General features: G+C 41.2%; 2 protein-coding genes across 2 annotated transcripts; one reads left to right on the top strand and one right to left on the bottom strand.

The window, feature by feature from the left end:
* The first annotated feature begins 716 nt into the window (after positions 1-716).
* Positions 717-12,327, top strand: inaa (internexin neuronal intermediate filament protein, alpha a). The gene is made up of 5 exons (XM_049600435.1): positions 717-1,343; positions 4,922-5,152; positions 5,437-5,964; positions 10,885-11,009; positions 11,124-12,327. The coding sequence occupies exons 1-5, from the start codon at positions 1,053-1,055 to the stop codon at positions 11,314-11,316; spliced, it is 1,368 nt and encodes a 455-aa protein (XP_049456392.1). The 5' UTR covers positions 717-1,052; the 3' UTR covers positions 11,317-12,327.
* A 717-nt stretch (positions 12,328-13,044) lies between these two features.
* pcgf6 (polycomb group ring finger 6) lies at positions 13,045-22,492 on the bottom strand. The gene is made up of 11 exons (XM_049600434.1): positions 22,421-22,492; positions 21,544-21,728; positions 21,154-21,253; positions 20,043-20,139; positions 19,791-19,846; positions 19,617-19,676; positions 19,004-19,121; positions 16,999-17,026; positions 16,628-16,726; positions 14,136-14,222; positions 13,045-14,018 (listed from the first exon to the last, which is right to left on the bottom strand). Exons 2-11 carry the CDS (start codon positions 21,580-21,582, stop codon positions 13,968-13,970), a joined length of 735 nt encoding a protein of 244 aa, XP_049456391.1. The 5' UTR covers positions 21,583-21,728; positions 22,421-22,492; the 3' UTR covers positions 13,045-13,967.
* Positions 22,493-25,944: the final 3,452 nt, after the last annotated feature.

The following is a 25,944-nucleotide window of genomic DNA, read 5'->3' as shown; positions in this document are numbered from 1 at the left end:
TGAAAGCTAGAGCTGGTTAGAAACTTCTGTCACACCTGGTTCCAGACAAATATTTATTTACAGTTTATTTAAATGAATGTCTAAATTACAATTGATGAATCCATATCTGTTAATGTTAAATATAAATTTTGCTTCATCATAGTAGCAAACAATGATAGTGTATACTGTAAAATGACTCACCCAGCCACTTAAATAAGCTGTATAAAGCTAGTGACATGGCAGCATCAATAGGCTTTGCTCAGATTGTACCAACAGTCAAAGTGATGGGAGGGGAATGACATCTTCCTGCTGAGGTGCAAGGTTCAGAGTGTCAGAGAGGAGGAGCTGTTGGACCACAGTGGCATCAGGTGCTTCCACTGCGGGTTAAGTTGGGATAGTTGATGAGCTACTGCAGGATGCAGCCAGGGCCAGAATCGCCCACGAGTTAATATAGTCACACACAAATATATCATTTGTTCGTCATTTAAGAATTCCTACAATAGAGGTTTAAACATTTTAATAAATACAGAGACAACTTTCAAGGTACATAGGAGAATTAAATATGCTGGGCCATCACTTAATTATTTTTCTTGAAAGCAATATCTGACAACGTAGACTGGACTTTTAAAGGTGATGGCAGACATCACATTAAAACATTAGTTCCTTCGTGTTTCTCACTCCAAACTACCCTGCTTAAAAACATACAATTAGCCTACATATACACAACCGGAAATTAAATTACCACATACCATTAATGGAACCCACATTGTAGGTGTAACACAGCCACAGGACGCACGCAGGGAGAGTGGTGATGCTCTTCCGGACGGTTCCATCGTTTTACGCACGCTAAATGAGCTCGATGAATGTATAAAATCTAAGGGGAAACACATCGGTGTTTGTTTTGATTACTTAAACTGTCAAAACCTTACTCACCATCGTCCATCCACTTAACAGATATTGTACAGTCGTGTACCGTCGTGCGTAAAATGGTACGCTCCACCTGCAGTCTGCGGGCTATAAACCCCTGCAAAGCTCTTTAAGCCCCTCAGTTTTATCTCTGACTCACGGCAAATATGAGCCACGGAGACCGTTACACTTCTTCATCCTACCGGAAGATTTTCGGGGATTCTCCCAAGTTCCCCATCTCCTCCTCTCGCATGGGCAGCGCCTCTCCTCGGAGCACCTCTGGGCTCAGGTCCATGGCGGCGTCCCGCAACAGCGCGACCTCCATGAGCCTGTACAGACGGGTCGGCCGGTCCGCCTCTTACTCTCCGGTGCCCACTGACTCCCTCGACTTGACCCAGACCTCCGTGGTCAACAGTGAGTTCAAAGTCGTCAGAACTAACGAGAAGGAGCAGCTGCAGGTAGGTGTGACGGGTTGGAACAAATTGTTATTTCGGCATGTTGAGTTGAAACAAAAACATTCATTAAAAAATATTTCAGCTGATTGGTCTATAATGATCTGTTTGCATTTATTGATACTCCATATGTGATAAAGTCAGGTTCAAGAACTTCAACCAGGACATTTTATTCCAGAACAATTATTTATAATAACACTTCATGGAGTTAATCAGGTCCACCTCCTCTAACCAAATACCTTCCAATTCTGATGTCCCGGTTCTGTCAGAGTATGACTATATTAGTTAATTTGAGATAAAGACTATTGGGCTCCTCTCGTGTCAGAATGACCATATTCTGAACTTTATAAACATGGGCCGATTTTAAGACAGTGGGTCCCTGGGCACAATCACAATCAGCTGCCTCAGTTTCAGGGTATTGTACATGCTGGCTGTCACACTGTCATGGCTTAATGAGACACTTGAATGGGACCATCTTTCAGATATGGGCATTTTTCATGGCAGACATTTTGACTTGTCATAGTAGGAAACAAACAGGTGTCACTAAAGACATTGCAGCTTATAAATTGATGTCAGTAGCATTTCATGTTCCAGACCAAAGGCTAGGCTACTAAAGAGATGAGACAGGCAAAGATGTTGGTGAAGCTAACGCTCTCTCGTGAGTGCGGCTGTCTGCTGTTTAGGAAACAGTTTTGACTTTACTCTGCAGTCTTTAAAGGAAAAGACCTTCCATTAACATCAAAGCAGTGCCAGAAAACATTAAGAGGAATCATCAGGCTTTTATTTAGGTGTGATGGGATGCTTTCCTTATGCTCAGCCCCAATTTAAAACTGCACTAACCAAAATTTTTAGATAAACAATAGATCAAGTTATTATGTGTGATGTGAAAGGGGTCACTTGTGGTCATGAAGCCACAGGGGATTATCAGCCAACTCAGTTGTTCCCCTCAGTTATCATCAACTAAATTTCCAGCAGCAGTTGCCAGCAAAAAACCAAGCCCATTGTACATTACCTGCCCAGCATTAAGTAATGAAGTTAGCAATGAGCTGGTGAAGATAATGGAGCATTTACCAGTTAAAAAGTCAGAAGTGAAAATAAAAAAAAGACTTAAGAAAAGAAAAAAATTATGTATACCCACAAAATAACTAAAATACAATTAAAAAATATACAGGAAGTGTTTTTAGTTATAGTTTGTCAATTTAATCTAATTTGTCAACAAAATAAGCATGAGGAGGCATTGGTGCATGTGTTTATTGAGACAAGGATGTCTTCATGACTGTGGATTACCTTTAAAGTGTTTAAGGTGTTCTATTCGTGGTGTAATACCTATTCATAACTTCTTAAATCTTGCCCCTGACAGATACACCTAATAATAATAAGAAAAAATAAATAAACAGATAAAAACAAAACTACACATTTTTTAACATTAAAAACTTAACTGAAAACAAACCACGGAAACTAAACTGATCTGAAAAAAAAAATAATTAAAAGGAAAATATAAATTTAAAAAACTAACAAACAATGTAAAACTATTATAACTCTATTTCTAGGAGTTGGTGGAGCCCCAAAAAAGCTACAAGGGGAGAGAATAATGAGTTTACACACTGAGGGCTCTAGTTTCCTGGCGCAGCGCAGGGTGGCGAACCCTGAGCAGAGCTAGTTTCGAGCAGCGCAACCCGAGGCGCGCTCAGTTTGGTAGTTTGGCAGACCGAGGTGCGCTGAGATGGGTGTGGCGGCACAGCAGGGGGAGGTGTCGACAGATCCAGCTTGGCGCAGTGACAGTTTGGTGCCAAAAGGCTTCGCCGAAGGTGCGCTAAAAGCTCGCCAACTGAAACCAGGTCTACTGTCAGTGCAGGGGGAGCGCAGCCGGTGTAAGCCGAAGTTTGGCTGACCGGCGGACAGTGTGCACACGTCACCAAAACCTCACAGGCAGGTTTCCAGAATGTCAGGCACATTAATAATGCAATAAATACCCAAAAACCACTATTCAATGCAACTATCTGCAATCAGCACATAAATGTATCTCTGTATTGACTGTTTCGTCACATCTGATGTCAGATCAAAGGGGACTGGCACCGTTTGGCACGCGTAATGGAAACCCAACCTGATTTGATTAACACAGCTGCAAACTAATGAGTTCACATCCCTCTCAGCCAACCACAAACAGCCACAGCATGAGATAGGGAGTATATATTTAGCATCTGTCATCTTAGAAAAGTCAAAAGAAAAGAAACAGAGTGAGACTGTGAGAGAGAAAGAGAGAGCACGCGCACGAGAGAAACACAACATTGATTTACGATAGTGGTGACCTCCTCCCAGGCTACCTTTGCATCATCAGCCCGTGGAGGTCTGCTCACAGTTCCGTATATTCGGACACTGCGAGCTTGGACCTCCCGGACCAAAACATCAGTTTCCTCCTGGGAGAAGTTTGGCCATCTGACGCTGCTGCTCTCTTCTGCCATGGCGAATTGAGTAAACTCTCATTACGCCTTCGTGCGGCGCATTTAAGGGCGAGGAGAGGGGCTCATTTGATTGGTGTGATGTGTGTAAAACCCACTCCACGCCTTCTCTCCTTCCTCTTTCCGACTTGTGCCGGTAGGAGGGACGGAGGTGGGAAAGAGGAGTAGCTGCGCCAGGCGCACGGTGTGCCAAATTTACAAAATCCACCTGGCCACACCCAGTTGGTGAAGCACAGGTGCGCTGCACCCCCGCCTCGCCTGGTCTGTGAAACTAGAGCCCTTTGTGTTCAAACATGCTATCCAAGAAGATTACTTTTTGAGGTGGTTATGTCAGTGTTGTGTTCAAACATTGTTCTGATGCCTCCAAGTGGTAAAAAAAAAAACAAAACCCCAACAACAAGCAAACAAAACAAAACACAAATGCAATTGGATCTAGTGCAACTTTAATGGATTTCAAGTGTTCAGAAATATAAGCTATTAAAGTAGCTTCGCAAGTTTGGATGGTAATACAAGCCGCAGAAGTTTTCATAGCAAGGTTAAGGTAACTAGCAGTCTAGCACTGATGACAGAACACACTTCCAGCAAAACTCTTTAGGCAGCACTAGTGGACATGCAACTGGTAGCTTTCTACAATATGTCATTCCTAACCTTAAGCCCAGTTCAGACCAAAGATTCGTGATGAGACGAGTTGAAACAGGCAGCTACTTGCAATGCACCATTCTGCAACATTCTAAAAACCTGCTGGTTCACACTAATGCAACTAGATGAGATGGTGTATCATCTCTATGCAACAACTCTGTGTACTTCCGTTCTGATTTGGAGCTTTTCAGGCTTATTTTGTGGCTGAATATAATTTGTAGCTTCTTAAAATATGAATGAGGATGTGGTTAGTGAGATACTGGCTACAGCTGCATTTGTAGTAGTGATAAAATGATGAAAAACATAAAACGAGCATCAGATGGGCTGTATTGATAATAAATACCCACAATAAGATAATGAACCATGTTTCTAAGGGCTGCCATATGCCCGCAAGCCACATTGGGTTAAGTGACTCACCATATCTTATTTGCTGCCTGTCTGCTATTACAACCCTAATGAAGCATTCTACGCTATCCTATTGCATAGGGTCTCAATGATCGCTTTGCCATGTTCATCGATAAAGTCCGGCACCTGGAGCAGCAGAATAAGATGTTGGAGATGGAGCTGGTGACGCTGCGGCAGAAGCAGGGCGAGCCATCCCGTGTTGCTCATCTCTACCAGCAGGAGCTGAGGGAGCTGCGGTCACAGGTGGAGGATCTAAACAGGGACAAGAACCGCATCCTGATCCAGAAGAACAACTTTGAGGATGAGCTGCAGGTAAAACCATTAGATAGTTTTGAAAAGGGTGAAGATGTAAGGATATTTTTTCCTTTGTTTTGTTTCCTGTATCCTATTAGTATTTACAGCTGCAAAGCCCTGTTCTCCTCAGAAAGCTGTCACTATTTCATCTTCACCTTCATCTTTCTCTTTGTGTCATCCATCATCTCACAATCTGATCATCTCAACACTCCTCTGATCTTTCCTTTCTTTTATCTAAGAATGTTTTATGTTTCCTTAGTGCCAGCCCCCCCCAACTCCTATCCTCTCCTGTCTCATTTCAGAAGCTCAGTGTGAAATTTGATGAGGAGGCGAGGGCACGGGAGGAAGCTGAGCAAACCTTGAGAGCCTTCAGGAAGGATGTGGATGACGCCACAACCGTTCGCCTGGACCTGGAGCGCCGTGTGGAGTCGCTGATGGACGAAATCTCCTTTATGAGGAAAGTGCACGATGAGGAGATCCAGGAGCTGAGCAGCATGATGGAGGAGCAGCAGGTCTCTGTGGAGCTTGAGCTCGCCAAGCCGGACCTCACCTCAGCTCTGAAGGAGATCCGCAACCAGTATGAATCCATCGCCTCCAAAAACCTGCAGTCGGCCGAGGAGTGGTACAAGAGCAAGTTTGCCAGCCTCAGTGAGCAGGCCACCAGGAGCAACGAGGCTATGAGGGCCAGTCGGGAGGAGATCAGTGAGTTCAGGAGGCAGCTGCAGTCCAAGACCATCGAGATAGAAACCCTGAGGGGTGCCAATGAGTCTCTGGAGAGGCAGATTGCAGAGATGGAGGATGGACACAACTCTGAAGTCTCAGCACTGCAGGCAAGCAAACAAACTTAATTATCAAAAAGAATAGTGTTCTCTGATTGGGCTAAAATAAAGTCTTACTGTTTTGTTTTTAAATAAAGGAATACTCGTAAAAATCTTATTGTATACAAAGTTGCGGTGACAGAATTATGCCATAGAAATGCAATAATACTTGCATTTTCTACAAAAAACTGGCGTAGCCCTAATGACTGAAGAATATACAGAAAAAAGGTAAAATGCAGTGTTTTGAACAGGCACTGAAACAGTTAAAGACACAATCTATTGAAATTTAGACATTACACATTTGAATTATGAACAGTCAGAACTGAAACTACTACTGTTGAAATGTGCTGGGGGAAAAAAGCTAGTCGCCTGTTGCGGCACTGCTGGCACAGTCTGTGTGGAGGTCATTACTGTCTACAACTCTGGAATAATAGGATTGGAAGGAAGCAGATCTCAAGGTCAAGTTCCTCTTGAATTATGTCACAGCTTGTGTAAAGCTGTTAGCTAAATGACCACAGCAGGGAGCCCCCAACCTTTATATGTCAAGGACAGAGTCAAAGCAAGGAATCCAGTGTACTGACCATCTTGGAATTTAAAACAATCAATCATACACTCACTAAGTGAAATTCTTCTGCCAACCTCTGAGGTTTCTGTGCCCAAGTTTGGCTATTACGTAAGTTCTACAAAAAAAGTTCCTGTTTCTAGCCAAGAAACAGTCCAGCATGACCTTCTCACAAAACCAGCACATTATACTTTGGTTCTTCATACAAATTAAACAAGATGCAACATGTTAATTAGTGAGCGTTAGAGGTGCTAGTAGGCAGGTTTTATTACCTTTGGACAGAGCCAGACTAGCTGTTTCTCCTTGTTCTGCATGGATGTATAAAGACAATACAGCGTAGGGGGGCGGGGCCCCATTCATTCCTGTGAATGTTGCTCAGTGAAGCCAAAAAGTTCAACTTCAAAGGTGTGCAGTACCCGGATCATCCATATGTTTGGCCCATAGAGTAAGCCACTACAGAGTTTTGCAAGCAGAGTGGCTTACTTCAGGTTTTGCCCTCCGCTTACTTGAATGTGAGTAAAACGATATAATTGTGCAGTTCTTAAAATCTTAAAATCTCAATAGTGAAATGAGTCTTTTGCTGGGCTTGTGACGCAAACAAAAAAAGTAACCACTTACTTACTCTTTCCCAATATAGGTCTATGGGGAAAAGTCTGTTTTGGCCCAGTTGCATCACATGACTGACCCGGAAGTTGTAATTCCACTGTTTGGCCACTAGGAAAATTAACTTAAAAGCCTGGCGCACTTCCTGTAGGCCTGGTTTCCAGTCTTTGTGCTACACTATGCCAACTTGCTGCTGGTTGAAGCTTCATATTCACCAGGCAGATATAAGAACTGTATTGATCTTATCCTTCAATGGAAAATAACAAAGTGACTAAACATATTTTCCCAGAATGTCTAAGCCGTTTAACAGCAAACAGCAGAATTGGCAATACACATAAAGATGGCAGCAGGGAGGCTTCCCACTAAAATGTGACAAAATCTATTCATAGAAATAAAGAAATCCTGTAATGATGACCTGTTTCAAATAAAGTTCTGGCTCCTTCTTTATTTAAAGTTAGTTTGACAGTTTCATGACAAGACCGTCTTATTCAGGTTCAAGGTCTGCAGTCAGAACATGACCTTTCCTGTGTGGTAGTCACTTTAAGGAGCGTCTCTAACTGTGAGATTGACTGTAAAAGTTCTTTGTGAACTGAACTTGCGTGTCAATTAGATTAACCTCTGACCTGCTAAAGTGGATACAGGAAGGCCATCTGCTTTCACTGGCTTCTTAGAGGAGCTACAGCTAAGCCCCAAAGGTTGTATCCATTTAAGGGAAATGAGGAGATGGCCACCAGTTATACCACAGAAAAGTCTGCACTATAGTTGATTATAAACAGTCTTTATACATGCAGTCTATATAGTTCCAGGGTTCTGTTCTCAGCTAATAAGTTCAACCTAAAGAATAACGTACGCAACATACATTATTCGGGCAACGTACTGAACAGACCAAAAGATTTGGTCTTACATTTAAATCCCACAATAAATTTGAGAAGTATGTTAAATGATGAGCAGGGTTGCAAAAGCATACATACATTCTGACTTATGCCTGCACACCATTTCATGCTGCAAATAGTCTCATGCACCCCATGATCGTTTCAAATTTAAAGGTACAGTTCACCCCAAAATCAAAAATACATATTTTTCCTCCTACCTGTAGTGCTATCTGTCAGTCTAGATTGTTTTGCTGTGAGTTGCTGAGTGTTGGAGATATTGGCTGTAGAGCTGTCTGCCTTCTCTTGAGAATAATGGAACTAGATGGCACTTGACTTGTGGTGCTCAAAAAAGCAAACAAAAAAAAACATCTGAAAAAGTCAAAAGCAATGTCTCGTTCCAGAAATCATGAACCGTTTACTCACGATAATCCACAGGGTTGTTGTGAGCAGTTTCATGTAGGAACTACTTGTTTTCTACCAAACAACACCCACCAATTGTATCACAGCGCAGAAGGAAGCGTGAATGTACTCATGGACGAGAGTCTCATGCTCATGACAGCGTGAAGGGGGATATAAACCTGTGCATCAGCTGTATGCAGAGCTTACACACGTGGCCTATATATGCCATTGTGAGCATTTATACTTGTGCAGTGGTGCGTCTGTGTCACTCTGCAGTTACACCTCCAAAACACTAGTCGGTGGTGGGGTTTCTGTGAAGTGCTGTGAAGCTGAGTCGATTCAAAACACACCAAAAACACATATTAATCATGGCATATTAGAGACAATTTCAAACACAAGTACACAAATCTGCTTCATTATAACTGGCAGGATTCACAGACAAAACACTTGTCTCGTGCTGGACACATTTTCCCCACAAATACAACATGCTAATGTTATTAGCGCAAGCCCATGGCATTTTACAGCATATAAATTAACTTTTTAATTAGACTTTTCCTCTACTCATATGAAGCCAGGTACAACAGCAATATTAAACAAAGGTAACGTTACAATGTTTGGCTCTATTACAACTCACAAGGTCCACCAACAAAACAACTGTTGTTTGTACATTTTCCGTACAAGTACAACATGCTAACATTATAAACACAAGCCTATGGCATTGTACTAGGCTGATCAAACGTCCTCTTTTGACCGGACATGTCCACTTTTCACGTCTCGTCCGGGGCGTCCGGGGGGGGTTTATGAACTGATGATAATGTCCGGTTTTCCGTGTGTTTGTGTGTGTGGGTGTTAGAGCGCGGCACAGGCAGCATATTTCTGTCCGAACCCGAACCGAGCCCGACATTATTTAATGACCAAAGCACTGAGTTTGTGTTACACAGTTGTTACGGTTACAGGCTATTTAACAGGCCAGGCGTGCTCAGCGGAGAGGGAGACCTCCGTGTTTGAGACAGGAGCGGGAGGCTTGAGGTCTGAGGCTTCTAGCGAGAGGAGATGGAGACATAAAACAAAATAAGATAAGATAGGAAAAACCTGTCTTCCTCTTTTATTTTATTTTCAGTGTTTAATCAAGGCGGAGGCGGGCGGCTGGAGGTCCGAGACTTCCAGCGAGGGGAGAGGTAGAAACAAACAGCCAATGTGTGTCTGTGTGTGTTATGTTCAGGTGTTGTCACGTAAACAACAGTGCCCAAGCAATAAACAGGACAGACAATAGGATTTTATTTATTTTTACACTACATTTTTACTGAAAGCTGACCGAATCCGATCTGAGCCCGAATACATTTTATATAGCTATAACGGGTCGGGCCGGGTTTGGTCAAAAATGTAGCTACATTTTTGACCAAACCCGCCCGACCCGTCGGGTACCGTTGGACTCGGATCGCCACACTCTAGTGTGTGTATATGTCCTCTCTAGAGGCCTATCTGAATTTCTGTCGTTGAGAGATATTATTTTGTAATATAACTGAATTTTCTATCCATACATATAAATTTTAAATATATTAAAATGATAAGGCATCTTTGAGTAAACTGCGAGTATCATTTAAGTAGGCTATGTCGTGGCCGGCCGAGTGTCCTCTTTTTTGGAAATCAAAATATGGTCACCCTACATTTTACATTGTATAAATTAGCCTAGTGGCTAGTGGATATTTCCTCTGCTCATATGAAGTCAGAATAAATCAAACACAAGACTTAAAATGCTATTTTGTGGAGGCTTTATTGTCTTCACAATTTATGTTTGTTATCTGTGAAATTAAAGTAAATAAAAGCTTCCTTTCCACTGAGGGAAATTATTTTCAGTTTACAAAAATAAACAGGAGTGCTGAGTCACTGTGACATGTAGTTATATTTCTGGGAAGGTGCACGTCTGACGTGTGTTGACACAGAGCCAACGCCATAGGTACGGCATTGATTTGATGCAGAAGTATTAAATCCCGCTTGAGATGTCAACATTAATGGTGTCCACCTCAGCGGAGCTGTAATGATAGCTACCTGAGTGGTGCTACGTGAGCTAGCAGTAGATGCACGCTTCTTTCTGCGTGGTGATGCGATTGGCAGGTGCAGTTTGGTATAGAGCAAATAGTTCCTGTATGCTCACAACAAGCCAGTGGATTCTCTTCAGTAACCAGGTCATGGTTTAAGGAAAGACACATTGCTGTTGAGTATTCTTTGGCATTTTGTACAACACAGGCCAGCTACCATCTTGTTCCATTATATTAGAGAGAAGGCAGACATCTCTACGGCAAATATCTCCTTCACTTGGCAACTCAGAACAAAAGTATCTAGACTGATAAATAGCACTACAGGTAAGAGGAAGTATATGTATTTTTGATTTGGGGTTGAACTGTCCCTTTAAATAAACGCTTAGTGAATTAACTCTGTAAAACTCGGTTAGACACTTATTGTTTTCTTCCTGCTTTCTTATTGCCAATGTAACAGGACACTATTTCCCACCTGGATACTGAGCTGAGGAACCTGAAGGGTGAGATGGCCCAGCACCTGAGAGAGTATCAGGACCTGCTCAATGTCAAGATGGCCCTGGATATAGAGATCGCTGCCTACAGGTGCTGACTGCATTAAAACATCTCTTGACTAGTAGAGTCATTAAACATCTTCGACCATTGTATGTTTTAAGTGTGTGTGTCCAGTCTGACATTTGTTTCCTTTGGTCCTATAAGGAAACTGCTGGAGGGGGAGGAGACCCACTTTAACTCAGGGATGTCGTTTGGCACTGCCAGCTTCAGCTACCAGCCTCGAGCCACCGCCGGCTCCTCCAGGAGTGGCCATAAGGAGAAAGAAGGGGCCAAGAAGGAAAGCTTCAAGGAGAGCGGTGAGGACAAAGATGAGGCAGACATCAACTCCAACAACTGAAGGAAGAATGGCAGAGGAATCTGGAGACTGTAGTTCATAGTCACATACTGTGTTTATTAAGGGAAACACTACAACAAATGTTTTAGATTTAGAGTTGAAAGTCCCAGTATTTAGATGATATTTGGACTCTAAAACTTATTGCATTTTCTTAGGGTAAAATGTTTGTCAGTAAAAATGTAAGTCTCTGACACTAAAAAAAACTGACCTCTATATCTAGACCAAATGTACTGTATGTCTCCAGAGGAAATGAATATGTTGCAGATTATTATGGTAAATATGTGACCAGGTATCAAATGCTACACAAATCAATTTCCATTTTGGTGCTGTGAAAATGCACTGAAACCTGTGTGACTGGTGAGAAAAAAAAACTCAGATAGAAACTTAATTTCATAGTTCAACTTCTCTGTTGTTTTGGCATGTTTTAACAAACTATGAAGTTAGTTAAGACTGTATCCGTAATTTGTGTAGAAATGTTTCCCCCCTTGTTGACATCATCAGATACATCATGTTTTATTATCACATACACAGTGTTTTAGGCGTGAAAACTATTAAACACATCAGATACTACAAGTAGTCCAGGTCCAGTGGAAAACTGTTGGTTCAGCTGCACTCAGTAATGGATGAATAAAAAGACATGACTGACAAATTGTTTCTTATGATTATTATGCAAGTCAGCATATTCACAAATCCAGGAGGACATCCATTCAAGTCCTCCTCCAGTCAGTTGTTTATCTACATAAGTTCAAGCCACACTGGGAAGGAGCCTCAACTCAATACTAATTTGCAGCTGTACTTTTTTTTAAAAGATTGTTTACTCATAATTCTACTGTTTTCCTGACTTCTGTATCAAATTCTTAAAAATATTCAACCATTGAAATAACGAATACTTTTGAGCAAGATAGTAAATAGAAATTAAGATTATGTTAGACCTGCAATAATACATATTCTGCTCATTTTCCTGTGACAAGGTGGAAGTTATATGGCAGAAATTATCTCTGCAGGCAACGCTAACACCTCACTTAGCAAGTAGAAAAACCTTGTTTCATACAAGTACATTTTGAAAGTTTCTTTAAAATCCCTTTTCCTCATGTATTCTTGCATGACAGGTCGAATATGTTATGCTTGACAGAGGTTTTGAATGAAAAATGTACATAAAATGTTTTTAAAGAAAATCAAAACTCACCAGCGTTTGAATTTGTCCGCTTCAAACTCTTAAATGATGCTATTTCCCTTTTAGCGAGGACACTTACAGGAATAGTATTTGGTGCAGAAATACAATGGTGCGATGAGGTAAAAATGTAAAACTTGCAATTCTATAACTTAATCTTGTTTCACTTCTTGCTAATAGTTACAATTGAGTTGGTGTATTCAGCCATCAAAAACAATATTAACAGTTCTATGCTGCCTTGGTTTTCCCTTAAAGTGTTGAGAACAAAAACTTAATAGTTTACATGGAACAACTTAACAAACTAACCAGGAAATGCTACCAGAATTACATCACAAGCTTTATATATATGGACACTTGATATGTACCGTATATAAAACTGTGGTCAGGGAGGAATCTTCTATCTATAATCTTCCATCATATCTCCAACAGATAACAGTGACTGGTTGTCATGTGGTACTTCATAACTGCATACATATAAAGTTTAGGTTTAAGGGTATTGGTATTAGATAACAAGCATAAATCTGAATAGAACACAAGATTAGGAAATTAGGAAACATCTCTCAGTTGGGCAGTCATTTATTAATTCTGACAAAGCAGTAGGAATGCTATTTTTTACAAACCCTATCAAAAGACTTTGATACAAACCCCAGTTAAATAACTGCTTTGTGCTCTGCTGAGCTGAACTGAAAGCAGGTTTAATCAAGTCAAACTCATAAATTTGCATCAACAGACAATCTATACAAAAGCTCTTAAATTAAATGTGTAAATCAACAAGAAGCAAGCTGTAATTAAAAATGCAAGTGTAGATCTACGCTCCACAAAACACACACACACACACACACACACACACACACACACACACACACACACACACACACACACACACACACACACACACACACACCCCTTTGGTAGTACATTTGTTTGAAGCCCTTTAAATCACAACTGAAATCACACTTAGCCTTTGAGATCATAAATACAAAAAATTAAGATACCAGTTGCTAGTTTCCAAAAAGATAGGTCCACTAGACTGATGCAGCTTCACAGAGTCATTTAAGTTTCAGCCCTACATACAGTGGTTTAGCTCAGTTTTAGCTACAGCAGCAGTCACAGTCTTGTGTGCAGTGGAAGCACAATGAACACCTAAGAAGACATCTTGGCACTAAGACTAGGTATTTGTCATTTCCACTCAAGTAAAATTCATATGTATGTCACCTGTGTCCAGCAAGACACACGGGTCGCCCTGAATATAAGACAGTGATGTTGGGAGCTGGAAATCTGATGCTACATTGTGAACAGTTTGAACTCGTATCAAATGTAAGCAGATAGAAACAATCCAGCGACAACACATCCAAAACAGCTGTGGAGCACTTTTAATGCCAATGTAGAAAATGTTACTCCACATTATGAGTCCAATGAAGAGAAACACAATACAAAAATAACGGTCATCCCCTTTGGAGTTAACGACATCCACCTCTTGCGCTCATGACTGTGAGGGCAGGACCAGGCCAAAGTGCAGCACCAACAGACCATCCTGAAGCAAAATGGAAACAAAACCAAAATGATGACTCCAAAGTGATCCTGATCTCCTACAAAACTCCCATCATTAAAACTGTGGTTTGTTCCTACTGTGTGTTTTTGCTGTGCTTACCTGTAGTGCCTCTTCACCTACAGAGTTCTGTATGTCTTTGAGTGACTGGTAGTGATCTAGGAGGTGATCTCCACAAACCACATCGACCTGCAGGACACACAGACACACTTCAGACCACTGCAGCAGCAGAGACTCAATCAGACAGAGCTGAGCAGTCCACAAGTCCTGTGATGCCTACAGAGAACTCTGTATGTGTGGGTTTTAATAATTTTGCCGGAACGTTTCCAGGCATCTGGGTCAGCCCGGGTCAAAAAAAAAATTCGGGGAGGGGGGCAACTTAAGAGTCCATCACAAGTTCAACTATCCACTGTATTCAGTGCTGCATCAAAAATGCAGGGAAACGTTCAACCGACTAAACCTGCAGGAGATGCCATAAATGTTTCTGATAAACTGGAAGGAGATGATGAGCTAGACTAAAACTCCACGTCGACTCCAAAGTTCCAAAAAGTGTTTTAACAATATAAGAATTTAAAGGTACATGTTATACAACTGTTGTGACCTCTGCTATAATGGACAGTGGCCCTTCATTAGTCTTCGTCTGTCCTCTCCAGTCAGCCCACAGCAGCGCAGCACTGAAGCCAGGAAATCAACATAAGCTGCTAATCCTCATCCACGTGTTCCTAAATACAAAATACGCCAACACCTGAATAGTCAGGTGTTCCCGTTCGTCTGTGCTGTGACACCTGATTGTAACATTAATATTTTCAACCACGAACCTTCTCTCACTGCTCTGAGACAGACCTGTGCTATCATTGCACTAATTATTTGATTATAATCAGATTAAGGCTGTCTGTTGTCACAGACACCCTGCTGAGTTTTGACCCAAGCAGCTGACCCTTCTATATCAGGCTCTGCTTGTAATCAGTTGTTTCGTGTCTCTAGTTTACACATGTGCATTCCTCATTGCACTGCTTGTTGTACTGGTCGCATTTTATGCTTTTTCGTTTGGATAAGGCTGACTTTGAACTAAAGTAACAGGTGTTCAAAGGTAACAGCCCATCTGGTTAATATGAGTGCTGAAAGAAAGCAGCCAGCACTCCACAGAATATCTGCACACTCAACAGCGCTTCCACTTAAGGCTAGTTCACAGTACACGATTTTCACCCCAATTTTGTGTCATGGAGACAATTGTAATCTTTTGAGTGTTCATACTTGGCGGCATGTGTTTCTGTCATCGGGAGTCTTGCCAACTGCGTTACGACCTGTGTGTGCACACCACAAGATTTCTCCACTGAGCCCTCGCCGACAGAGCCCCAATAACAAAGTGACGTTGCCAAACTGCTTTTTTTTAACTTGGAGACGACACATTGTAAAGGCATGGATATTCTTCCTAGTGTTGAATCAGATCTGCCTCCAGGGCCTGGGTCCAAACACAACACGCTCCCCATGATCCTGTGGATGCCACTATTGTTGTTGCTGCTTGCTGGCTAGTCAGTGTTGCCACATCTTGGGAGAGAAACAAGCAACCAGGGCTAGGGAAACAAGCCCAAAAGAAGCAACGGATATATATATAGAGAAAGGCGACATATGGAGAGCAAGCCCAAATAAGCAACTCCACTTTAGAAACAAGCCCAGAAAACCACAACCCGCAACTACCAATATATGTAAGCGACTTTACCAAAAAACAAGCCCAAAGTCGCGGCTAATAAGCGGACCTGGCAACCCTGCGGCTTGTCCTCCTCACATTTCTCCCAACCTCCTGCGTGCTGACGTAGGACGTATCTCGCCTCTCATTGGCTGATGCTCTTTGTCAGTCGTGTCAGACAGTGTCAGTTTTCTAGCATGCCGGATATCCAGTCCCAGTCACAGACGAGGGGGTGACTTGCTCGTAGGCTTGTTCATACATGAGGACTCGTCGTGGCAAACTTATCTGCCGACTCACCTTCGACCCAAGGTGGCTCTCAAGATCCTCTGTGACGTCAAAATTGCTGTGAAAATCGTGTAATGTGAACTAGGCTTTACAGTCTGAACTCGATATTAAGCCTCAAACAGAGTTAAAAAGTTCTAACCAGTCAAAGATACTGAGGAAGCCTCTTGAATGGGTGAGGAAATTGTCAAGACCATACTGTCCTGGTGGCTTGACTTGACTGACTCTTTCGATACAGAGACATGGTGGGTCTACTCAATGCATGTTTTGATGCTTGGTTCGAAGAATAAAGACAGTAAACACAGTTGGTTTAATATGCATTATAAGCTGCAGGTGTGTGTTGCCCATTAGTGTACATTGATGTAGCTGGGTCACACATGCTTCCTGGCTGCACACCAGTTTGATCACTCTGCTGGCCATTACAAAATTGCTGTCTCTTAATCAGCAAAGACACCCTCTCTTACATACACCAGCTTGACCCTGGTTAAGTGTGCACGCCTACACTTTACTGTACTGCCAACTTCCTTTGCTGTCCTGTTTCCAAGTCTGTCTAAAGCAACAATCAGGATCAAGACAGGGACATGTCACCTTGTGAACTCATTAGCCGTAAGCCTGGCAGACTCACCTGACAGGTTGAGCTCAGCTCCATCTTCCTCCTGATGAACAGCTCCACGTGGCGGACAGTGGCCTCACCGGACACACGGACGTACCGCCTCTCTAATGGCTAAACAGGGACAGGGTGGTCAGGGTGGAGTATACTGTATCAGACTTTTCAGAAGAAAGTAATTCATCAAAAACTCTACGGAATACAATGATGAACTGATGACACTATTCTTGACAGAGATCCCAGGCTCTGTTGTTAAGAGGACTGCTTGATGTCCCTTGATCAGGGATGTCCTGATATATAAGTAGGTCTGGATGCAGCCTCTCTTACAGTGCACAATTACAATCTAATTATAACTATTAGAAATACTTATTAATATTATGAGTAAATACCTTGTAGTTATTGATGCCCTCTTCAGCCCTGAAATCAAAACAGAAGTCAATACACAGTACAGAGAACCTACTACTGAGCAAGTAGTCAAATTAAAACACTGAGGCCATCTAGTGGCATGTTTATGTAAGGACAGCATGGTTTGATTCACTGCTACAAACTGCATTCCACATATTCCTCAAAGGGGAAGACATGGTCACCAACAGTGTCATATTTATGTCTACAGACCAGAAGCAAAGCCCCTATCCTTTCATCTAACAACTCTTTTTTTATGGTCTCTGACAGTAAGAGACATGACAACAGCAGCAGTTCCCTAACTGCTAATTAGAGAATGATTTACACCTTCATGTTTTTGATTTACTGTAGCTGTAACAGTGCTTCTACTTCACACTGACCTTGTGAGTTTGTATTTTCTAAAAGAGAGGCCGAGTGCACAATATGCCCAGTGCAACAGGCACTTTTCACAGAAGACTTTTCACATATCGTAGATGCAAATGCACAAGTGTGATGAAAAACATTTACAACGGCTGCAGTCCATTTAAGACTGCGAGTTGCAGGGTCTTGTTGCTGTGCATGCTAGCTCATTAGCATGGCTTACTGGGAGCAGAGTCATCGTTAATGTTATTAGTTACACCTGCGTTTTTACTGCTATGACAAGGCCAATGTCTGCTGTGAAAATGCCTATTGGTTCCACTTGTTAGAACACTGTTACTAGGAGACAGATAACAAAAATAGACCGTGAGAACCTGTTTGCTGTTCTCAGTGCAAAGAGGGCAGTGTTTTTTGCATTTCAACATCAGGCTGAGAATTAAGACAAGGAAAAAAAAGGCAAATGCTCTGCCATTTGATTCTGTCTGAAAGCAGCAGAGACTGAACCTTCTCCCTATCATCCTGACAGCAGGTGTGGCTTATTAACTAATTAAAACATCTCACTAACAAGATCAAGAATGAAAACACCATGACATGTTGGGCCAGTGAGAAACAGTTAAGGCTCAAATACACTCAAAGCAATTACTTAAGCGCCTCATCTGATTCATGCCGATCATATGGCACACTGCAGGCATCAGATTTAAAAAGCCAAATCCACAGAACAATCACTTTTTTAGTCACTTAAAAGTCATATAAACCTTTTTCACGGCAGACATTTTGACATGTCAGAGTAGGAGCAACACAGGTGTGTTCAATGACACTAATGACAGCTGCGTTCCACTTAGGGGAGACCCTGGTATTGTCCATGTTTGCTAAATGTTACTAGCTTACTGGGACACTGAATGGAACTCAGTCATCCTTAATGTTATCAATTTCACCTGTGCTTTTTCTACTGACACAAGTCAAAATGTCTGCTGTGAAAAAGGTCCATTAAGAACAGCTAATAGTAACTGCATACTATGTCAAATAATTGCTATTGTCATGTTTGTGTAGCAAGTTACGTCTTATGACCACCAGATGTTAGTAAACATTCATTGTAGATGACATGGGGTGGGTCTGTTATGCTAACGTAACTACCAAGGGTCTAAGCTTTTATTTTTCTTATTTTTAGTATCAGACTCGACAACACAGCAGTTAAAATCTGTAGCACTATAGGTGTTAGCAGCGGTCATTGTTTTTGTTAGCATTGTAGAATTACATTTGTACAGTTTATGAAGTTTCAGCTAAGCTAACAGACGCCTGCCTTTCTGTCTCTCCGTCCTTCCTCTCTGCCTCACAGCTTTGGTGGGTCTTCATTTGACACTCCACAAACAAAAACAAGGTCAATGAGGCTGTGTCAGAAGCAGTTTGACATGCCTCGCGTGGTTTTTAGTGCACGTTCAGCCATTTAAAATAATAGTGCAAAGTGTTGTGTCTGACGCCTGAATGAATACATTTGCAACCTAGATTTTCTTTGTGTAGGGCCTTTTTTAATTTTATCTACACATGCAGAATGGCTCAGAGGCTGTGTAACCAATAGCCAATACAGATGCAATTCACGCTGGACAAAACTGTCCAGCATTAGCATCAGATCCTTACCCAACAAACTCTAACAACAGAGATACATCCAGCTCAGGAGGAATGGCGAACACAGACTGAGGAATGTTGTCCTTCTTCTGCCTCTTTAACACAGGAGGACCTGAAGGGGAGACCACCACTGCAAGGCAGGAGAGAAAAACACAGGGCAATAGCTTGAGTAACAGAGTCTCAAGGTTTTGATACTGTTATGCTAAATCTCAATCTTTGGACCTCCATTTCAGAAGTGCTTAGATATAGAAGCAAAATGAAAATACTGAAGTTAAAATGTCAAACACATCATGCTTACACAAACGGAAAACTGAATGTTGTTGTGCATGTTCAAATAAATCTTTTCCCCTCTTGTTCAACAAGGAGGAAAACTCCCTCAGAAGTTGTTCCCCTTCTTTCACTTCCCCTTTGTCCTTATTTTTAGTCAGGTCCACAAGAGGCTCTATGGCCAACAGCTTATCTGCAATGTGTGAAGTAACACTGCATTCAACTTTATCCTTTAATAAGCTATTGACACAGAAAGACGGTGATATACTGTGTGTTACATTACAAACAATGGATCACAGGAGTTCACCTGACATTGCCCCAAGCCTGTTTACTTAAACTTTAATGGCTGAACTATTACCTGGTTTTGGCACCTCCATCCCTCTCTCTTTGTAGAAGTTACACATTTGTTCTCTTTCCACTGTGGTACAAAATTAAAAAAAGAGTTAACATTAGGATTCAAACAGAAAATGACGCAAAATGATGTTCATCAACTACGTTAAACTACATCTGAGTGTAAATATACTGTACTTACACTCCTCCAGGAAGGGAACCATTTTGTAAACAATATCCTGCAGCTGTCTGTCAGGCCTACAGGAAAACAAAAGCATTTGACGCTTAACACTGACTGAAGAAAATGAATGCATTCTAATTTCCAGAATAATATGTAATAATTTTCCACAGTTGTTAAAACTTTTTCCTCTGCATAACTAGCAACAATCTATTTAAATAACAGGCACAGAAAGAGACACAAATGATCAAATAGAGCAAATATCATCAGACCTACCTGATGTTGTAAAGTGGTTGTGTCTGGTGGACCACAATGCTGCATGTGGGACACCTGTTGCTGTAGAAAAAGTGCTTCACGATGCAGCTTTTGCAAACTTGGAGAAGATAAAACATATCAAAATGTAAGACACTTGGTCAGATTAATATGGACTTTTGAGAACGATATAAATATTATTTTTTGAGACCTTATGACTATATGCAAGCCAATGTCGTTTTTTGAACACAAACACATAAAAGAGTTTAGTAAGAATCCTTTAATTTAAATGTTTTAATTAAAATACTGTGGCTGAGACATTTAGTGAGCAGTATGTTTTGCTGTAAAAAAACAAACAAACAAACAAACAAAAAAAAACACTGACAGATGTGTCAGTGATAAGCTAATATCTGCTGATCACTGACTGGTTTATCAGCTGGTCTCCTGTGCGTGGTCTTATTAAACCTAACGTGTGTGGTATGAAGACATTAGGGCTGCCATGATTAGTCGACTAATCGATTACTAATCGACTATTAAAATAATCGGTGACTATTTTAGTAGTCGACTAATTGGTCTGAGTCATTTTTCATAGAAAAGTACTATAAAAGTACCCCAAAATACTCTGACTACAGCTTCTTACGTTCAGATATTGGCAGCTTCACACACTCTCCCGTGACAGTGAACTAAAACTCTTTGGCGTGAGTATGAAACAAGACATTAGATGATGTGATTATGGGGTTTGGACGAGACAGACCGTCATTTTCAAAATTTTAACACATTTTTCGATGAAATGATTAGTCGACTAATCGAAGAAATAATCGACAGATTAGTCGACAATGAAAATAATTGTTAGTGGTAGCCCTAGAAGACATCATGCTAGGAATGACATGTTGGTGTGGGTATCCTGAGAGTTTAGTGCTCTAGAAGGCATACTGTGAAAGCACCATATCTCCAGTTTGCACTATTCTCCTTGTGTCCCGTATGCCTTAATGTATCCCAAAAAGTTTGACTCCCAAAGGAGAAACCCAACCACTGGAATGCGCTCAGTGTTAAAAATGTATTAAATTAAACATCCAATTCATGTGGAACTCCTTGAATCCACTCAAGGCCCTCTGACGTCTCTGTTGTAACTTACATGTGTGGAGGCACTCAGTGATGGTGGTGGCATCAATGAAGAAGCCACAGCAAAGGGCACAGCGGATATAGGGGTAGAATTGATTCAGAGGGAGCTTGGGCTGTGGGAAAGTAAACAAATGACAGTCAATGGTTACTGCTTCAAAACAGACTTGCAGTTGCATTTCTTTAACATTAACTCACGTCTGCCTTTTAAACTAAATGAAAAGCAATGCCATGTGTAGTTAAGGGTTAATGTAAGTTTCAGTTATTGCATATTCCAGTTAAATAAGCAGGACAGCTCAAAAGATGAGGGATATTATTGTGAGTTGTCAGAAAAGGGAGGAAATTAAAAGACTTTATTATGAATAAAGAAGAAACCTTCATTGTGTGAAATTAAATGTAAACATACCTCTTCCTCTGAATCGCTGTCTGATATGGTGCGTTCCATTTGTATTAGGAAAATCGGAATTTTAAAGTTCTCAGAAGGAATTTTCCACTGGAAGTCGGATTTCCAACTGGGAAAGTCGGGGGGACCTCACCAACCCCGACCTCAAAATCCAATACAACTGCTCCGTGCATCAACAGTAGTGAAAGCTGTAGTAATACACCGTTTATTAGCACTTCTGTCTTATTAGTGTCTCATTACAAAACGTCGTATACGCAGTCCCGTCCAGCTATCTGTCTGTGGACACGATACTACAGTGTTTGTATGCGCAAAGTACAGCGTAATATGTCGTTATCAGCGGATAATAATAATATTAATGGCTAACCTGCCTCGTAATGGTATTGCTAACATTGTGGTTTTCCGACTCGTTGTACTGGAAAGCGGCCAAGTCGGACGTGACGAGATTCTCAACTCCGACAATCGAGGTAAATGAAATGCATCAATATATATGTTGACTCTTCATGACTTCATGACGTCCAACAACTGCTAACTAACACTAACGTTACAACAAACGCCCCAACCTTTTAAGTCACGAAAACAAAACTGGAACCAGTTTATTTTGAAGTAGAACTTAACCCTGGGCGTCAGTGTTAAGTTGCCACAAGTAAAATATGAAAGATATAGTTCCTTGGGATGTCAGTAGTTAGCTACGCTTGGCTAGCGGGCTAACATTAGCTTGCTTATCATAGTATTAGTAACAGACACATATGCGCTTACAGAGTGAAGTCACGGCTTAGTTGCTAACGTGACCTCACATGACACAGTTAAACGCTGCGGTTCGTGCTATAACCACAAAAGACAACTTAAACACGAAACAAAATTCCTTCCTAACTTTACCTACTTTGTCTCCTTCCTCACACACTCACGTTAGCAACTTAATTTCCTTCGCGCGTGTTTTGCGATCAATAACAATAACATTTCCGGTTTTAATCCTTCAAAATAAATGTAACCTGACCTGTAAACCAATGTTATGCACAAAACCGAAAATACATAATTTTACAGAATTGTGTGATTCAAAGGGTGTGAACTGGGATTAAATTAACTGCACGAAATATAAGAAAATACAGTGAGTCAGTGTTTTTCTCATAACACGATTGCCAAATCCGATACACTTATTTTGAAAACATGATTACGTATTTCCGGTAGTAAACTACATACTCTTGCCAGCAGGGAGCACTCAAAGCATGTAATCGTGGTCAACGAAGGCTTTACAGTCACTTTTCTTGAAGAGCAGAAGTCATTCCTGTGTTATACATGTATTAGCTTCTGTTTTTATCCTACACTGGTTATCTACCCTTTCTTTACATTTTTGATTTTGTTGGCGTCATAACGAGGAGGTATTGCTTTGTCATATACGTAATCAATCCCATAGGTGCACAGGTGTGATCTCACTTGGCCACCAGAGGTAGTCACCACTGTATCAGGAGAGGCTCCTTGAGCTATAAATAAGAAGAATAAATAAGCTGAAACAGCAATACTGCAGTTGCCTAAATGTTTCAAGTCAACATTTTGTGTCAGATATTTGCCCAACATAATAACACTGAATTGGAAAAAGTACATTGACTAAATGTCATCTTTTAGCATTCAACACAGTCATAACAATGTGGACAACACTATCTGGCGATCCACCAATTTACATTATTTTCATTAGAGATCATAGAGATATTTCACACAAATTGCACCTGTGGATCTGTGCAGTAAGTAAGAAAGAGTAAATTATATTTATTTTGGGCCAAAGGTATGATCAAAAATAAATAAATGAAACATAACAAAGCCTATATAATTTAAGGATTTTGAGCTCCTGAGCCAAACCCCCTGTCTTTCTGTGGTAACACAACAGGAAGAGTCACAGTGTATTTGGTGTTCAATGTTGCAGTGACATGCAGAGTCAGGACATCCTCTCACAGACAACCCCAACTACATGTCTAAGCAGCACAGACATTCCTGTAGGACACCATTTACATCATGTTGTTTATGGGAGATGGGAAACCCATCACAGTCTCAGGCATTATAGTGGTTTTTATGCTTAGCTAATGAAACTCATTCTCATGTATCCTCTTGCAGGTCATTGGCTCCAAATAGCACAGTTGCTGCTGTGTTTATGGCCATGAAACCTGAGTTTTTAAAGGATGTAAGGCTGTAACTACATGCAGGGGTTATAGGTGTTGTGAACTGAGTGTACCTTTGGGTTATTTACATTGGGAAGATGGGTAGTGTTTTCATTTTGAACACACTTAAGTCCTAATATTAGTAGGGGAAAACAACATCCACCTTTTACAAAGCATCCTTTATAGCTGATGTGTTTGAGTGGATTTTGATGGAGCGGCATGAAACGAGGATGGCAGGAGCATATGCACTTATCAGTCATTTATCAAGCCTGCCACTTATCCGACTACATTAGATAATCTAAGAAAGACAATAAAATTCAAACTTCTTTTGGACCACCTGTTGAACTTTAGTTGTCCTCAGATGTAATCATATTTTTCACTTACCATTTTAATCTATCGAGCACTGACAGCATAACACCTTCACCCCTTGTCTGTTTTTTCACACAGTGTTCCTGTGTTTGTGAAGATGATGCAGGCTGTCCTGATTTGCAGTTAGCATCTATCTACCTTTGCAACTTAGACTGTCAGCAGGTGGAAGCAGCTAAATCAAACACATCGCAGGCTTCCACAGGAGTTTTCCTCACCGGAATTGAGGGTCTAAGGACAGAGGATGTTTAAAAATCCCTTGGGGCAAATTTGTGATTTTGGGCAGTATAAAAAAATCGACTTGACTTGCAAACCTGAGATAGTTAGTAAGAGACGAATTCAGTGAGGGATCAGTCATCCCTATTCATTATAATCCTCTTTATCCTCTAAACATTCTCTCCACTTGCTGTAATCAGGCAGTTTATGTGCAGAACATTAAATGCTCACTCATATCTGGGACTTCTTGTGGTTAAATATTTACTTTTGCGAGATTCCTCTGTGAGGAAGTGTGAACTACTTTCTATCTGCCAACGGATGTGTGGGAATATAGAACTTTGTACACATTTGTAGTGCTGCGTTTTGGGGAGTCAAAGGAGATTTCCGCCTCTTTGTGTTTCGAGTGTCTTTGCAAGACGTGCAAGTTAGTCAGGTTCAGTAATGGAAGATTGACATCCTTGAAAGCCTTTCATGATACACTTGTGTTCTTGTACAAATACCCTGATGCCATGACTAAATAGGGAATTTCCAGACATCTCTTCACTGTGTGTAATAACTTTCTGCTGTCTGTCTGTGTTGTGCACATTTTTGCAGTCATGTGCATCTTCATGCCTGTATGATATCTTGTGTTTATTTGTTGTAGTGACATCACGGAGAGCGCTACACGAGACCACAGGCCATATCTTCGAATGATAGAATCATTTCCCGCTACAGACTTTTCTCAACACTTCATTTTAGATAAATGTTGTCTATGGAAGCGGGGGGAAGCCCCACTTAAGAATTAGGGGGCATATACTGGGAATTCACTGTTGGTTAAGTGGTAAGTGCACCACCAAGTGTCTTGTGTGGGATTACTGGGAATCTACAGGACAGGAGATGAAGTCAACCCCGTGAAACAGTTTGTAGGAATCACTTGGTTGTTTAGTCACAGACGTTCTTCTGCTTTCTCTCAGAGCCTGTATAAGATAGTACAGAGTTTATTTTTCATAGATGGGTGCTTTAACCCGGCTGGCCACCAACATCAATATTTGGATTTGATATTTGGTTGAATTCATATTGTGACGTCGGGTGACCAAAATTAAATGTCAGGACAACATCTAACACCAACATCAACTGATGTGGAACACTGACTACAGATGACATTGATATTTTGTTGGTCTTAAGTTGCATTTCTCAGTAACCCAAATCCAACGTCTTCCAAGCGTCATATGCCAACAGCATGTAGAATAACGACTTTTTGTTGAAAGTTATGGTGAACAAAACTCAGCCTGTCCACACAACTTGGAATTCTAACTCCATTAGACATTTAAAATATTGTCAACAGGAATTTCAGTCCAACCCAAATTTAACGTCCATCCAACGTAAGAGTCCAGCATCTTTCCGATGTTATTTAGACGTCCACTGCCAGCTGGGAAGCTAAACGCTAACATCAGCAAGCTAACATGCCTACAGTGAAAATGCAAACATGCAGATGCTTAGCAGGTATAATGTTTATCATCTTAGTTTAGCATGTTAGCATACTATAGTTAACACAGTACAGCTGAGGCTCATGGGTGAATTATGAGACAATGGGCCCCTGGGCACAGACATGCAAAAGGCCCCACCACCTCTCCTACATAGTAGTCAGACACAGACTTTATAGTTATTTTTGCCTCTTTTTGTTGTTGTTTCGCAC

Source organism: Epinephelus fuscoguttatus, linkage group LG16 (assembly GCF_011397635.1).
Source record: "Epinephelus fuscoguttatus linkage group LG16, E.fuscoguttatus.final_Chr_v1".
Taxonomy (NCBI): domain Eukaryota; kingdom Metazoa; phylum Chordata; class Actinopteri; order Perciformes; family Serranidae; genus Epinephelus; species Epinephelus fuscoguttatus.
This window is presented reverse-complemented; position numbering and strand designations above follow the sequence as displayed.